Source organism: Diorhabda sublineata, chromosome X (genome assembly GCF_026230105.1).
Source record: "Diorhabda sublineata isolate icDioSubl1.1 chromosome X, icDioSubl1.1, whole genome shotgun sequence".
In the NCBI taxonomy this organism is placed as follows: domain Eukaryota; kingdom Metazoa; phylum Arthropoda; class Insecta; order Coleoptera; family Chrysomelidae; genus Diorhabda; species Diorhabda sublineata.
The window spans coordinates 23391243-23409052 of record NC_079485.1 but is presented as its reverse complement, the minus strand read 5'-3'; the positions used below and the strand labels follow the sequence as shown (position 1 = coordinate 23409052).

At 30.5% G+C, this 17810-nt stretch overlaps 1 protein-coding gene across 1 annotated transcript in view; it reads left to right on the top strand.

The window, feature by feature from the left end:
• The first annotated feature begins 10621 nt into the window (after positions 1–10621).
• LOC130451193 (uncharacterized) overlaps positions 10622–17810 on the top strand; it is a 65604-nt gene continuing 58415 nt past the window's right edge. Inside the window, exons 1-3 of the mRNA XM_056790043.1 lie at positions 10622–10701; positions 15130–17012; positions 17269–17360. Coding sequence (XP_056646021.1) covers positions 15169–17012; positions 17269–17360 — 1936 coding nt within the window. The 5' untranslated portion in view covers positions 10622–10701; positions 15130–15168. The remainder of the gene's footprint in view (positions 10702–15129; positions 17013–17268; positions 17361–17810) is intronic.

Below are 17810 nucleotides of genomic sequence, written 5' to 3'. Positions count from 1 at the left end.
ATTGGCAGTAATACTGATTCGTGAATTTTCGTTGTTTTATGTTTTCTTATCTCTTTTTTGTTGAAAAATACTCTGTACAAGACTACATAACGCCCTTTGAAAACCGTCGTAACTCAAACAATATAAATTATAAAGAAGAAACAAATAAAAAATTGGTGTTAATACATCTTCTGTGAATAATTAATTGAAATCACTAAATTTTTGTACTTTTGGAAAACTGAGTTATCTCCAAAAACACAAAAATTTGGTGGTTTTAATGTAAAAAATAAATAATTTAACTTTAACTTAACCTAACCTTAACTGAGGGTTAATAAAAAATTAATAATACCAAAATCCTCCTTCTAGTGGAAAAATATTAACTAACTATGATACTATATTTATAGATGAAAAACATCAACTATTAGACCCTTTTTATACAAAAATAACAACATTTTGTTTATTGTCTTAAAACAGTTTTGTAAGGAATGTATGATATGTATATATTGGCTACTTCTTCGTCAATTCTTTCATCTGGTCTTAGTATTGCCCCTAGATATTTTAGCTTATTAACGTTCCTTTTTTCTAGTTCTGGTTTTTGCACCGTTATTTATTCTAGTTGCTTTCATATTTTTATTATTTCTGTCTTGCTTCAATTCATTGCCCCATTTCTGGATTCTATTTTGTAGTTCTTCCTTTATGTTAGCAGACTAAATCATTTCAAACTTTCAATCATTTGAACTTTGGCATAAAAAATCGCACAACACAAACTACATTTTAATTTATAATATATTTACGTAGCTCACTAATTTGATGTGTTTATAAGACCATATTTTTGTTCCATTGTATATATTGATATCGACCTGGAAACCATTTTCAGTGAATTAGATCATTTCTTAATTAATAGTTTATGGTATAGTATAACCTTGTTTATAAGGATTCATTTATTTTTATCTTTGTTTATTATTTTTCTGTTAATATAAGAATTGACTTTTTTTCTTTGCTTGTTTACCTAAGCCCCAAATCTCTTTCTACTTCATCTTGCTTTCTTGTTTTCTTTCCAAGTTAGAAAAAATACTCATTAATTGTGCTGTTTGAAGTCGATCAAAATGTAATTTTAACAATTGAATATGGAATATTATAGAAAAATAGGCGGTTTAAACGAAATTTATTATTGTGAAACAATATTTTTGAATTTCACGGTTAAGTGCGCTGCCTTCTGGTATCAAATGTAAATATAGTGAACTTCAAGAAACTGTAATATGATTTCGTTCAATATGATTTACAGAATACAGCAAAACAATATGTTACTTCAGGAATTGTCTAACAGATGGCAAGACCGTATCCAAAGCATGTTTATATTTCATAGAAAAGTAATTTTAGATGTATTCAGTCGAATTGCTTTCTAAATAATTATTCGAAATAAATTTCGAGTTTGCATTATTCTAATAAATACATCATGGAAATTGTATATCTTGCTCATATCACAGACCTTTAAAGGAATAAACTTTCTTAGAGGATTTGTTGATTTCTAATTATTGTCTCTGCCATGAAATATATGTTTTTAATAGAAGTAACTCTCTAATTTGAATAGAAATTGCATAAATAGCATCGTGAATGGATGATATTCATCTTTATGACTATAAATAATCCATATTAAACATGTGTGCGTATTTATAGCAACAAAAATTTACAACAATATATCAGATTAGATAGAAAGTATCTAGTCAAATTAGATGTAATCGATCCACCAGCTCATTTTTTTGAAAGGCTAACACATTCGAATGGAATGCAGTTGTAAGATATTCCATACAACTAACCCTTTTCTCATTTGTTTTGCTACTAAACCTCCAAAATTAAAATGAATAAAATAGCAACAAAAATCACGAGTCAACCAAGATTGGATTTACTACATGAGACGAGAAAGATAGTTTTACAAAATCATTTCAATAAATATATAGTTGATCTATATAGTTGCTTGTTAAACCAAAAGCAATAGAAATGGTATAAACCAGATACAATTCATATAAGAAAGATATAAAAATCATAACACACTTTACTACAATTATAAAGTAATCATAACATTAAATTTATAAAGGATTAGACTTCTTTCTACAAAAAATATTGTCTTACAAATTGCTATTTTTACCTGAATACCAAAATGGTATCGAGACAAAATATATATTATCTTATTATTCCTTTTTTTTTTTCAGTAAAAAACTTTGAATATGAACCGTTGAACCAGTTTACTTTAATCAGCGTTAAGGTCAATTTATGCGATTGGGAATAACGTTAACCGACTAGCTATTTATATCATTGATACCGGTACACGATTATAAAATAAAAAATATATGCAATATTTTTAGTTTCCTACGTTCAACTGCAAGTTTGTGATTCAAACAGACATTATCATATTATCCTATAAGGGGTTGTCTATAAGTATAGTATTACATATACTGTAACTTTGTCGGATAATTGAAAACATAAAGTAACCATGGGCAGACGAGTATGTACAATTCTTCTTCTGGTTAATGCTGGTTAACCGGTAGACCTCATACTTGACTGTAAAGTCGAAGGTTGACTATTATTATGACAAAATTATTGCCATTTATTGACAGTACGCCAATTGCATTGTTGTTTGAGACACATAGGTCTTCAGTAGGCAAATTTTATGAAATAAAGTATCTTGAAGCAGCAATAGATTGAGCAAGAAAGAAATTTCTCATAAATCTTACATCGTAAAAGTAAAACTCATAATTGCTCTAGATTAAAGATATATAAAAAGAATCACCTAGTTTATGGAAAGTGGCCCAAATTATTATGGAACAAAGAAAAATATTAGAATAGCATAAAGAGAAATGATTGCCAATCAGTTTAGAAAACATGGGAAAAAAGTTTACAGATAAATTAACCACAATCCAAAATTATTGAGAATTTGGCGGAATAGAAATAAATTGAATTATGTTAAATAAGTTATTAGTCGCACAACGTAGAATCATAACAGAAAAGACCAATAAGATTAAAAAGAAAAAGAGCCTGATGATAAATATGAGAGAAAAATTTATTCTGTCATTTTGGATCTACATTTTAAGATAGCAAAGAAATCCAAATAATTGTACAGTTAGACCAACGGCTCTGATAATAACAATTCAAAATCAAAGTAAATTAACTATATTGAGTCATTGGTCTTAAGTCCAACGTATCATAGTACATAGTACAAAAAATGCTATTTGTAATCATTCAAAAAAAATTCGTATCGTGTGCGATTGCCTTAACAACCAAGACTTGTTCATTCAGTTATTCGGTTATGCAGAAAAAACCAGTTTTTAAATGGATACTTTGTATGTCGAACGAAAAGAGTTGTAGGTAATTGCCTCATCTTGAAGGAATTTCACAAATTCTCTGATACAATGTTGCCAAGTAAAAAATAATTCCTAACTCAAATGTATATTTGTTTGGAATTCCATAAATTGTCTAAATTGAACTTTAGTTCGAGATTCCTATATAAACAAATTTTTCTTTGCTTTCATTTTTTATTCAACATGAATGATCAATGAAATTTACAAATCACAAATTATTGACAACCAATGACTACTTTTCTTCACATAAGCTAGTTCCATTAGTTCGTGACAATACTGTAACGCTAATATGGCATCTATGTCATCATATCACGTTATATCGTGATAGAGATTCAAATCATTCATATTTTGATTCAATAGGTCAAGATATGTTTCGGTATTTGAAAACAAACTGCACAATGATAGATTGGGGAAAGAGCCAATATATATTATTTACGCTGACCATTAAAGATAACAGTATCCATTCCGTGTGCTATAAACTTGCTCAACGTCATGTTTACATGCTTAACGGCGATTATTTTTAAAGAAAATGAGTGGAGGAATTAAAAAAAAGTTTTTTAATACATTTGTTCAGTAAACTACTTTATTTGTTAATTTTATTTTTACATTTGTTTTTCTCTTCGTCTAGTCTTTCTTTTTTAACTTAGATTAAATGAGAATTTAGATTGACAGGTATCTAGTGATGATTAACTTCATCTCAAATACTATTGACTTTTTAAAACTAGAACTAATAAAGCGAATGAATGACAATAGATATTTGTACGTAATTGCTGATTACTTGTAAAGTTGTGTCACATGAATATTCGTTTTTAAGCCTGTAGTAGTTGTCCTCAACTTCTTCAACAACTTAAATCTTCTCTTCCCTTTCTTCTTCTACCGATCGATATCCTATTTTAGCAATAATGCAATCATCAATATTCTTCTCAACTCCGTTAATTTTTTCCTCTTCTTATTGTCTCTGTGGAATATATCATCAATTATAATGTATTAATTTCTACGCTACTGCTACGTATTTGATATCTAGATAATTTAGGTTTTCTTTCGCTACTGATTCCTATTTTCAAATATTCAAAATTGTTTACCTCTTCCAACTAAAATCAGATCTAAGCGGTTTCCCTTCACTTGTTCTTCTATTTTTGTTGAACAAAACAAAATTAGTTAGTTTTCATATTGCTCGCTATCAAAAAGTTTACCGTGTTCTATATATGTTTTTTTTTATTTGTTAAAATATGCAAAGTCCTTTGTGTTTACTTAAACATAAAGGGATGTGGAAATAGTTGATTATCTTAATTTCACTTTACAGGGCTTCTCATAGTAGGTTTAACTTTGAATGGTTTTTTTAATCTATGAAATCCTTTTATAAAAAGGAATAATAGTGGGTTTTAACAGAAAAACCTTTTATATACAGCTTCTCTCTATTTTATAACTAAAAATTCACTTGCGTTCATATTCGATGGTAACATTTTATTCCTTCAATACCAGATGTATCTATTTTCATATAAATAAATAAAACATTCTCAAAATAAACTTTGTATCAGTTTTAACAAGCTTGTTTTCTACGATGACCTATTTAAAATCATAGCAAATTTAATCAAAATGCCTTACAACATTTATTGGTCATTATATGAATTAGATATGCGTTGATATAAATTGGGTTAAAAGTGTATACGAGGGTTGCTACTTATGTTTTAAGATATGGCAACACTGATGTGAATCTGTCAAATCTGATATGCCATCATTAAATTTGACATTTCTAATGGTAAATACTTGGAACATTCATATCGGTCAATCAATGGAATTAAATCGCGAAAATTTTTGTGCGAGGATTTTATATGATTTTCGACGTGGATTAAACCAACAGAAGTGTGCCGATCAAATCTCTTGGACTTATGGTGATAAAGCACCATTTCAAACCACTGTGTTCCGCTTGTTTTCCGAACTCAATCGCACTTAACTACAGCTGAATTCCGTGAAATTTGTCCAAAATCGGCTGTTGTGCCAGAAAACATCAATACATGCGTAAACTTATACTACAGGATCGTCATGTGTGATACCTTGAGAATATTTGTTTTTATTTGTTTATCTCACTGCTCAAGTAGCAACCCTCATATAATTTCTGATTATTTTGTTATGAAGAAATACAGCACTTTCCCTTCACTAAACCGAAGCATTTAAAACAATTTTCTTTGCTTCTATGTAATATGAAATCCGAGGGATCATAATCATAATTCATGAATAAAACAGTTCGGATTCAATTTTAACAAATTAAATAGTTGTGCACAAACATTCAAGGGCCTAAATAAAGACCAAAGTAATATCTGGTCTCTTCTCCAAATAAAATACTCTTATATAAAATGAAATAACTTTTTTCTACTTGTGAAATAATGAAAAACACAAACTTGACTCAATTACATTTTATTTATGTATCATTTATATCAACATTTATATTAAAAGACATTTCGTTCTTTTTTTGATCATATTTTACTTCATTTCTAATAATATAAGAAGATTGTAGTTATCATTGCGTAGTGCCTATAGAAGTTGTTGATAACTCAATGGAAATCTCCTCTTGTATGAAACGATTAGTACCAGAAGAACTTGAACTTTTCTTAATCGTCCACCCACCAACTCTTTTCATTCCTGTGAAACTAGTACTTTTTTCAGGTGATAAGATGAGCATAAAATGGCAGTTATGAATTTTGGTGTTTAACTGGTTGTGCATTTTTCGATTCCCTATTGAATGACATTCAAAAATCAAAAAGTTATTTTATGGACTTACGGTGTTAGAACTTAAGTGATGATATCTGCCTTCAGCATCTAGTGCTTTTACCGATGTCGCGCGCGAAAAGTGCGTACAATAAATAAATAAATAAATATATATATATATATATATATATATATATATATATATATATAGGTTAGCTTAGGATCAAGGTTAGGTTTTCTTCGCCTAGAACATTCCACTGCCTCAAGCTGTACGCCATTTTCGCGTATTCCTTCTACCATATGGATGGGATTGCATACAACCTCAAAACATATACGATAGCGACACATCTTCATATGTAGTCGTGACCCTCCGTTCTTCTTTTCATTCATTTCATTTAAAGAATATATTTTCCTCAACTTGGTGGTTAAGAATCAGCATGTTGTGTCTTCACTTCCTAAGTGAATTATAGTAGCGGTTAGTACATAAGCGTTACTGTGCTGCTGTGCTCTCAAAAAAATAAAAACTAGAAAATTGATAAGTATATAATTTATCTGATAATAATCTGAAATTATAACTCTCACTTATACGAAAGAAAACGTTTGATACTTTGCAGTCATTTTGTAATTCCCTGATAAAGATTGTTTGACATGGTGCAAGACAACGTATAAGAAATTGCATGCAATTTCATGCAGGGTCAAAATATTGCATAGAATAATATTGCACGTCGCTTGATATTATGCAAGTCTTTTTCCATTGCATTATGACTGCCACTAACAAAAATTGCATTAGTGATAGTAACCAAATTTCTAACCTTAATTTTTTTTAAATATTATGTGGACGGTTTGATAATGAGAATAACAAAACTAAATAAGTAACAAAGTGAAAAAGGTTGTCAGTGGATCGCTGTCAATAATTATATCTGCTGCCGTTTTACTTTTGAAGCCTGATGGACAGGTTGGTTGGTAAGCCAAAAGTAAGTAGATTTCTCTCTACCGGTAAAAATAAATCCAAACCGATAATGCTGCAAGTTTGTGATTTTGTATGAAACAATCAGCTGAACTTCATTTGCGTATGCCTTTAATCAAATAATATTGCACATTTCATTGCATCATGTCCAGCGGCCTTAAGCAACTTACCTGTCGTATAGCCCACTTACCTTATGATCCACACTTTGCAATGTTATTGTTATATGGAATACTCCAACGTTCTCTACGTGATCTTTTGGTGATTTACGACAACCCATGTTAGTTAAAGTCCTGGCGATCTAAAACAGTGGTGTGTTCATCCGAAGAATAAATAACTTTTTTCATATCTCTCCAAATTGTCTAGTTCTTCAGAACGATTTAAGCCGAATAATAATATACTATACTATAATGTGTTTGATTCTGTGTAGTACAGGAGTTGTTTTTATTTTGGTAAATTTTTTGTGAATATTCCTGCGAAGAAAAGATAAAATTGAAAACGAAACCAAATATTATTATAGGAAAAACTATTGTGAACAGGGGAAAAAGCTAACCAAGAAATATTACTCATCTATTTAAGCAAAAAATTATTGTTTTCCTTGCTTACTTTCAGCTACCGATAAAGCTTGGACGGGTATAGAACTCAGCGATCTAGAGCACTCAAGTTCGAAGATAAAGAGACATGAAGATTCCAATAGCCATATTCTTAATTTCATACATTAGGATCAACTAAGATTATTGCTAAATTAGATTTTGATTATTGGTTACATATACAGAGGCTTAATAAAATGTGTCGAAGAACAGGAATATATTGTCAAAAATTATTGAATGTATTAAATTTTGTGGGACATTCGAGTTGGCTCCAGTGGACATGATCATAGTGATAATCGTGGCATACTTTTTGGACTCTAAGTGAGTTCCGAAGCATACCTTAGTTAAGTGAACAATGTTGCAGCATGGATAAATTATTGGAAGTGCTAAATACATTTAAGTTGTTCAGGATATTTTTGAAAATTAAAACATTACAAAGCTTTATGAAGATAATAAAAGGGAATTAGTAGTTTTATGGCAACCATTCCAACAATTCATAATTTCAGCATTGGAGCCGATATAATAATGGGAAATTTGATAAAAACAACATAACTTTCCCAAGCTAACGTTTTTGGAAACATACTGTTAACTTCAAAATAAAATAATTAACCGTAAACGTTTGTAAACTAATCTACATTTTTACGTATTTAAATTCTTCTTAGGAATACTATATGTTTTTCAATTTCATCACTATACACCTATTTTACATCTTAATAATAGATTTCCTGTACTTTCGCTTTCCCAATAGATACTAAACTTGAAATAAGTAAGATTCTCTGTGGATGTAGCGTACATGTATAAAAAAGCTACATAGTGACCTAGATAAAGAATCTAAGGCCGTTATAAATGCATTGGTAATGTCAGAAATGAGTTCCATCAAACCACATTGTTTACAATATTTCAACCGCGGAATGTTCATTTGCAAACAAATTAAATCAAAAGGTTGAAAATAATAACTGCGATGAAACTATAAAACTGTTCGTATCTTCATAACTAAATACTAACATTTACAAGAAACGTCAAAAAATTCTATGTTTCTTAACATTTTGTAAAATACTGCAATTAGGTCGAAACATCAATAGTATTTTCTATAAAAAAATACATTATTCATTCAGAGACACTCAAGAGAGAATCAAAAATATTCAAACACGAAAGTATATAAAATATGCATAATATCGCATTGATATTATAAAATATAACACATCATATTATATAACTTGATTTGGACTGTTTATTATTTCTCCACAGGAAGCACCAGACTGTGTAATTAATTAGATAGAATAATTGTATTTTCGTACATAATTAAAGTGTCAAATAATTATTAAATAAAAGAAGTATGTGTATAATTACTGCTACTATCTTTTAAATAAAGGAATTTTGTTTTTAATTACTAAATTTGATTAACATAAAGGTCATATCGTAGACTGAAACTCATTTGAGAATGCTAGCCAATGATTTGCAATGAAAATAATTCAACGTAATATTAAGAGATTGGAAGTTCAATCTTCATTATAGTAGCTCAAAAACAGGAATACTCTTTTTGAAGTACTAGCTAACAAAAACAAAGTAATCGTTATGTGGCCACCAGAGTATACTAGGCCTTACCAAAAAAGATCCAGGCCTAAGAAAATCTAAAAGATTCAAACCGTATTCGCTAAGAAATCTACAAACGACATTAAGCTTGTGGTCGTGTTGACTGGAAACGGCCCCATCAAATACAACCTTAAGACGATAGGTATAGTAGAGCACAACTGCAGGTTCGTCGAGCAAGCTATATATTCAGCAGAGCATCTACTCTGCGGATGTCCTGTCCATTTCAGGCTTAAGACACTCAAAGTAGTACTGCTAGAACCTTGGGAATTGGCACAAAAAATCTCCTATGAGAGGATACTACATATTTTAGAGGAAGAACAACGAAATGCAGAGTCACGCATCAAATATTTTTTTAAGTATGGGTACCGAGCAACTGAAAAACTAATACGATTCTGCAAACATTCTACATGTACAAAGTAATATTTCTCAAATAGATATTCGATCTGAATATCGAAAAATAAACTATTGAGATATATCGCCGTTCCGGAAGAACAGTGCCGTAAATATTACAACCTCAGGAGACTAAGAAAGCAAGTTACAGAATGTTATGTTATATTCAGAGCATGTAAAATATATTCTCCAATTTTCCAAGGATTACGATTTAATCGCCCCAATTTCAATCCCTACGTGCAGATACGTCTTTGTTTATCTTAAAAGCAAGCTGTTTAAGTTAAAGTGTAACTTAATCCAATCTTTTGTAACCAGTGACACGAAAAACAACAACTATCATGTCACTTTTGAGCGCAACTAAACCATGACTACAAGAACGTCCATGTTTCCCTGTGTTTCTTATATAGTCTATAGATGTATTTCAATTTGACATATTTTGCAGCTACATCATTGTGCTTCCGTAACAGCGATATGATCGGGGCAACTTTTGACTTGACACATTTAGTTATACAATTTTATTTCACAAAATGAATATTGTTAAATATTGTTGAGAATTAAACATTAATAAAAAACTAAGATATTCTCTAGAGAGGATAAATAGTTTCAAATTACCTAGCTAGCATTCTTAATATGAATTCTCGTTCAGGTAACTGTTGGTCTGTAATTCATCAGGAATTTGCGTTTAATCAAGCATGTGTTATCGTTATATGTATCATTATGAATCTCATGTCTATTCGAACGAAGGAAATTACTTCTTTGTAATAATGATTGCACTGACTTGTAAATATACTCTCTTAACGTCTTACTAATAGCTACGTTACAAATGGTTCATTTTAACTGTCTATTTGTTATTTTTTTTTTGTTGATGAGACGAAATAATTTCAATCTTTTTGTTGTGATGTTGATGTCCATAATCACAGTTTTTAGCAAATATTGGCCCGCACCATAATCCAAGACATGAATGCCACTACGCGCGAGGACACGCGAGAGCTTACGAGGTCATATGCTTCAAGTGGGTCTCCAACTCTCCGAGAGGTGAAAACAGTTGTTTACTATCTCTGTTAGAGTGCTCCATGTTTGTAATTATTGGATGCCCTGAAAAATGTGCCCGGGAATTTTAAAGGTAAGTCCCATTTTATTTATCTTTATTCACGTTGAGATATTTAGAGCAATTAATTATCATAAAATTAGAAAAGCTCATTTACGTTTTATAAATTTACCGTTAGAGCAAGAAATTTTTTTGAAGTTAACGGACTATGTATTAAATTCGAAATTTTAGGTAGTTTCCTATCTTAAAACATTTAATATTCAAAACCGCTCGTCGAAGGTTGTCATATGGGTTAGTATGAAATGCAATGCGTTTTATAGAATATGTTGTTTTCTAAAATTTTAATTTGATAATATTATTATAGCAACAACGGAATAATTATTGAAAAAAAAAACAATAAGTTCATTGATATTTAAATATTGATATTTCTTAGTAACAGATTGTTAAAAATATCAGGAATTTGGTTTGTAGGTTACAATCACGTCATCATCGTTAGATAGAATAAATATATCCACGCAATTTGATTATAAAAATATATTTTCCTGAATTAGAAATTCCTCGTAAATTTCTTGATAGGTGCTAAATTTTTTAATATAATGAAATGTAGTTCATCCGTAAAATGTACAGGTAGCTCTGTATAGAGAAGAAGAATGAGTTAAAAGGAGGCCACGATATTACAATTATTGCAGGTGCACATATATATATATATATATATATATATATATATACATATATATACACATATATATATATATATAAACTTTTTTACTTTGGGATTGTGGCAATCAAACACCAAAGTACTTTTTTTAATAAGTATTCTGAGCTTTCGAATATTTATGAATTTATGAAATTATGGTACAATATAATAATATTTATAAAATATTTTATATGCATAAAAGTATATTATTAAAAATAACTTACATTAATTAAAAGAGAATTGTGGCATCTCGAAATTTTGTTTAAATTATTAATTTCATGCGTGTCAATTACAATATTCAAAATGACTCTTGCTGCTATTCAATTGTTTTATGAATTACATATATTACATTTCATAGGTTAGATTATGAATGACATAGCTAGAATAAAAAAAATTTTATGAACTTTATACTACATTTTTATTAGGTTTTCTAATAAGTCAGACATCGAAGAAATCATATTTTGAACGTGATCCACCGGCATACGTTATTTCTTCACGAAGAGCAATTTGGAGGTAATTTAAATTACCAGGAAGAGAATGACGATGTCTAACATACCTCCCTAAATTATCCCTCAAATGTTCTATGAAATTCATATCGGAAGATCGTACAGGCCAGTTCAGAACAATGATTCTAATTTGCTCCAAGTATTCGATAACAATTCTAGCGGTATGTAGACGAACATTATACAGCGACAAAATAAATGGGTCCCCAATAAATTAATTAATACCTTTATCAGCACTTCCTGGATGTACTTCCGAGCAGTCAGAGTCCCATTATCAACAAAGATCAGTTTAGTCCGGGCGTGGAAATAAATTACACCCAAATCATAACAGATCAATGTACAGAAAGCCGTGATTCGCAGAGAGAACATTGAGCAAATTGCTTCCGTGATCGTATCCACACTCTGTCTCGATCGTTTGAGTGATATACACCAAATCGAAACTCATTCCTAATTTAAACAGTTGCTCTACAATGTAATGAGAATGCTGGTCCTCAAATAATCGCCTTTCTCTATGATGCCTTTCCAGAAGTTGGAACCTTATCACGGGTCGCGTTGATATAATTCGATACTCTCTCAGTCTCCGCCCTATTGTGTCTAATATTACAAGCTCCACTGTCCCTAACATCAAAGCTGTTAGTTGATGTGCTCTATATATGACAGCGTGAGAAATCTCTTGTTGCTGTTGTTGTCTTCGGTCGCCCACTGCCAGTCCTCCGAACATAGCTATCAGTATCACGAAACTGTCGAAGTGCATCGTGAATGGTAGACTTCGCTACTTCACTAGTTTCTGCAATGTATCGTATGCTTCGGCCTTCTCTTACTAAGGCATTAGATCGGACTTTGTCTACATTCGAAAGAACCATTACTCTAGACCAACACACTTCTTATAATGGCAAAAGAAGAAGAAGGCGTCATTAATAAATTAAAGATGTTAATGTGCGAAAGCCTAATTTTAAATAATTCTGATAGGTAAATCAGCTTCATGACAAATAAATCAAATCTGAGTCTTATCGAATGGTCTACTAATCCTGAAGAAATTCGTTCAATGGACTTACAACCTACTGACAATTAGCGAAAAATATGAAGTGTCTTCTTTTGCTGTTGAGTTTATATAGATTACATGTGAACATTGTATATAAGAAGACTTAATAGAAATATTATAATTACATAAATTAACTGACAATTGTAGCTAGGAATTTTTCAACATCAAATAAATAATTCATATAGTTTAAAAATTAGCGTACGAAATTACATCGGATATAATTATAGATTTTATTTTATCTATTTTGTTTTTGAAAATAAAATATATGCACTTGAAGGTCGTTAGGAATAACGTTTTAATAAATTATGTATTTTTTTAATATCTCAATTGTTACGCATTTTTATATGTTTTCTTGGATAAAAGGTCTTGTCTTGAATCTGGCATATATAGAGAAGCCCGTTAAGTAATAATGTAGTTTATATTGACATGGCCATAGCATTGAACTTGTATATGGGACATAAACCATATAAAAACTGAAGATTTGTTCTACTGATATGCAGGAAGGATAAGTTGATACCCAAATCCAAAATTATCTCATATTATATATACAAATAATTTATCCATATTTATTATTCAAATTATATAAGTTTCTATCACTAAATCCATTACTCAAATAAGAAAAATAGAATAAGAATTGAGAGATATAACAATTAAAATAGTTAAAAGTAATTATCATTCCGTGACGAAAGACAATGAAGTTTGGTATATAGGTTGAGATGGAGGAGAGGATTCAAAATTTGCAACCATTAATCGCGGAAATAAAAAGAAGCAGAGTCATGAAAAAGTCATTCTATTGGACAAAAAAAGGTATTGAAACGAAGAAATTGCATAATTTGAGAAGGAATTTCTTAAAATGATACCTAGAACGAGCTCAACCTAACCTAACTTAACATAATCTAACCTTAGCTAACTTAACTTAACCTAACATAACTTAATCTAACCTGAAAATTTGTTTTTTTCTTATTTTATACATATATATTATATATATATATATATATATATATATATATATATATATAAATTCCGCGTCTTTTGACATAAGTCTAAAAATTAAACGTCAAATTTGTCAAAGTTATCACCTCATTAATATTTAATGGAAAGCAGCTCTTCCATACGATTATGTACCAATTCTCGTTCAGCTTTTAATTTCCCGCGAAGAAAATAACAACCAATGAATCTTTACGATTCTCACCCAAAAAGTAAAATTGTGTGTGCCATATATGTAATACTTCTATATGGAGAGTTTCTATAAGTGGAAGCTGTTCCGATTAATGAAGACAGAATAGCAACGAGTTCTATCCTCCGAGGTTCCAGCTCGATTCTGCGCATTCTCAAGCATGCGCAGTATGGATAAAGGGTCTCACATGAAAGAGAAAATGAATATTATCGGCACCGGGACGTTTTTTCCTATACCAACTGTCCATAAACTTCTTCCTCTAAAAATACTGCACTATTAAGAAAAATGGTATTTTCATCACAATGCCTGATAAAGATTTTACAAAATCCCAAACGTCTGTCTGGCTCATCTCCTGAGAGTTTGTGTTTGATTGCAGTTTATCTTTCTTCTAAAACTTCACTACAAAGGACTGACACTTTGTTTTAAGACTATAAATATCTAGCTTTGAATCGTTGCTTATCCATGGTCTTACAGATTTCGGAGCACCCTCACGCTTCCCATTTCATTAAATTTTGCAGCAACTCTGCTTACTGTGTTCCTAGCTCCTCATTCGATTAAAGAAGCCATCATAATAAGATTGGTATGACGCCAATTGTAACAGTTACACTGACAAACAGTTGTTCTATGAAAAAAATCGGAAAAACTGATAAAAACTACTAGGTTTTAATTCTTTTAATTATGTATTTTATTTTCATGAACTCAAAATCCAGTTTATTTTGTTATTTATTAATTCTCTCAGTTTTTCTTATGTGTCGGGTTTTGCATTTTTGTCAAATTTTCTTATGATTTTTATGAATTACTTTATAATAACTATATACTTTTTGTATACAAATATTTTCATTACAAATGTGTACCAATATTTAATATCGATCGTCTTCATAAAAATTCAATGATGTCTTCAATATGACTGAAATACTAGGTATAAGTATGATCTTGAAACGTTGTTAAAAGGTATCATGCACATTACGACAGAAATAAATTAATTACCTTCAAACAAGTTTTATCGAAATTTTTCATATAACGTATTTTTGAGCCTTGTCCATATATGTAAGAAACAAGCTCATATCGTAATTCTTTTTTACAGATTTATGACACAGGAGGACGATAATAGTGATCACTAACAATGTCACAGACATCAGTGGATAATTTTGTTACAGTTGTGTCGGTTGGAACTAGAGAAAAACCCGAAAGTAATGAAGACATCAATTTTGATTCCAGTGGTTCAGGATATGTAACAGTGTTAACCATTGGCGATGAAGAAAATAAAAAAAATATAAAAGATGTAACAGAGGAAGTGATAGTGTATAGGTTACCTGGGGAGAGATTGGGATTTGGACTAAAATTTGAAGGAGGTACTAAAGCTAGTGAATATGTGAAACGTCTATTTATTCAATCGTGTGCAGCAGATAGCCCAGCTTCTAGAGTAAAAAGTTCATGGGGAAAACTAACAGAGGGGGACGAAGTTTTAGATATCGATTCAGTTCCAGTTAATACTATGACAAGAATAGATTGTGTGAGATGCTTGAAAGATTCAAATGTGGCCATAAAGCTATTAGTGCGGCACACTTATGACCAAGAAAACAAAAACAATATAGAAAACTCACCTTTAATCATTAGTGCGGAAGAAAAAAGAGTTCCTCCTCCTCCCCCTCCAGTCCCACCACGAAAAATATCGAGAAAACTACATAAAAATCTAAACAATAATATTAATAAAGAACCCACACAAGAAATTGAAAATAATAATACAATTCATAGAAATACAGAAACTAATAAACAGAAGAAGTTGCAATCACCTAGAGGTAGCGTCCGTTCTTATAACTCGCCAGATATTGCAAGAAGGGATAGACGATTTTCTGATGGCAGTCTTGGACCACCAGATGCTGAAGTTTATGTTGATCTTTTTCTTCAAGAATCAACACAAAGTTTAAGCGAATCTGATGATACAGGTAGTACTATTTCCACGGTAATCGATAGGTTTCCCACAACTACTCCTTCTAGTATTTCTGGAAGTTTACCATCCACTCCAACGGCATTACAAAAACATCTGGATATATCTAATATTAGCGTATACGAGGATGAAGATTTTTCAATTCTTGGTAAAAGTTTCGGAAAACCAATCCCACTACCTAGAGAAGAAAACAATAATATTATACTTGATGATATTAACCCCTTAAGTTTCCAAGATGCACCTTTGAGCTATGGTAATGAAAGTACAAAAATAATCGTCCCTGATGAAATCGACACTGCTAAAGAAGAACCAATTATATCCGAAGAGAATAAACTAATGTCAAAGAAGCCGCCAGTACCACCAAGGTCCAAAGACACGCGCCTTTCTTCGGAGGAAAGTAGAAAACATTTGGATGGTCTCCCAAGATTGGTAGATAAGCATATTTCTTCACAAGAAAGTAAAAAAGAGTTACAGGAACTTCCAAAGTTGATAGAGACGCGTCTTTCTTCACAAAAAAGTAACAAACAATTGGACAACCTCCCCAAGCACTTAGAAACGCGTCTTTCTTCAGAAGATTTTAAAACCAATTTAGAAGACCTCCCTAATTTAATAGAGAGTCGTCTTTCTTCAGAAGAAAGTAAAGAACAATTGGATATTCTTCCCAAGTTCGTAGGAAAACATCTTTCTTCAGAAGATATAGAGAACCTCTCCGGGTTATCAGACAGTTGTCTTTCTTCAGAAAAAAGTGAAAAACAATTAGAAAACCTTCCACGGTTAGTAGACTTTCTACCTAAATCAGTCAACGATAATAAAGAGGACAGTCCAACCGAAATAATGAAAATGTTCTTAGAAAATGAACGTTATAAAGCAGATTTCGAATATTTTGATAAAGAAGCTGATAACGTGGATACTTATAATAATAGCGTCGATTTGTATAGTTCAAAATGGAGCTTATCTTCACAATTAGCAACCATAGGCGAGGTTGAGGAAGAAGGAAGTTCGGAATTCAATTTTACCAGGTATGTATTAGTATGAATAACTAGATAAGGATAACGAATAGATAAAAACATTATGAAAACATATACGTACATAGTATCAGGTAATACACGGAAAAGTGTAGCAGTTATAGATATTTAAACACATACAAAGATAATTTTTTATATAACTATTTAATTTTAAATAAACTCAAGTTAAACGTTAATTGAATGGGTCTTAAAGTAATATTCTTAACAATGCCGTTCGGAAAATTGAAATTAATAATTTGTTTGATTTTAGAAATGTTGGTAAATCCACTCCAGTTGTGATTGTGGAAAACACAGAATCAAACGAAGGAAGTGTACAGGAAGATATAGAAACAATTAATAAAGGTATGAATAGGATTTGGATTTTTTTGATTATTTCGTTGAATTTGGATATAGTTTTTTTTAAATTAGCTACAATATTTTTAGTGAGTGATAGGATTCTTGTTCTAAAGAATTAATATTATTTCACATAACATAAAATTGTGTTGTAAGTTGAGAGTTAGACACGATTATTAAGAACTTTAATTTAAAAATTATTCTCTATTCTATAAATTTCTATATTTATTCATTACTTCGTAGAAGTTTTTGGTATGATTTGTTGTGGAATGGTCTTGATTTTAGATCTGTTTTAATTGAAAATTAGTTTTAAACAGATGAAAATCTTAATGCATTTGTTTATTTTATATAAATATTTATAGAAAATATTATTAACATTTGTTTATTCAATATTTCGGGATTTTCTTTAAGGGACAATTTATACTCTTCTTTATTATTCCTCCTAATCTAACTCACTTT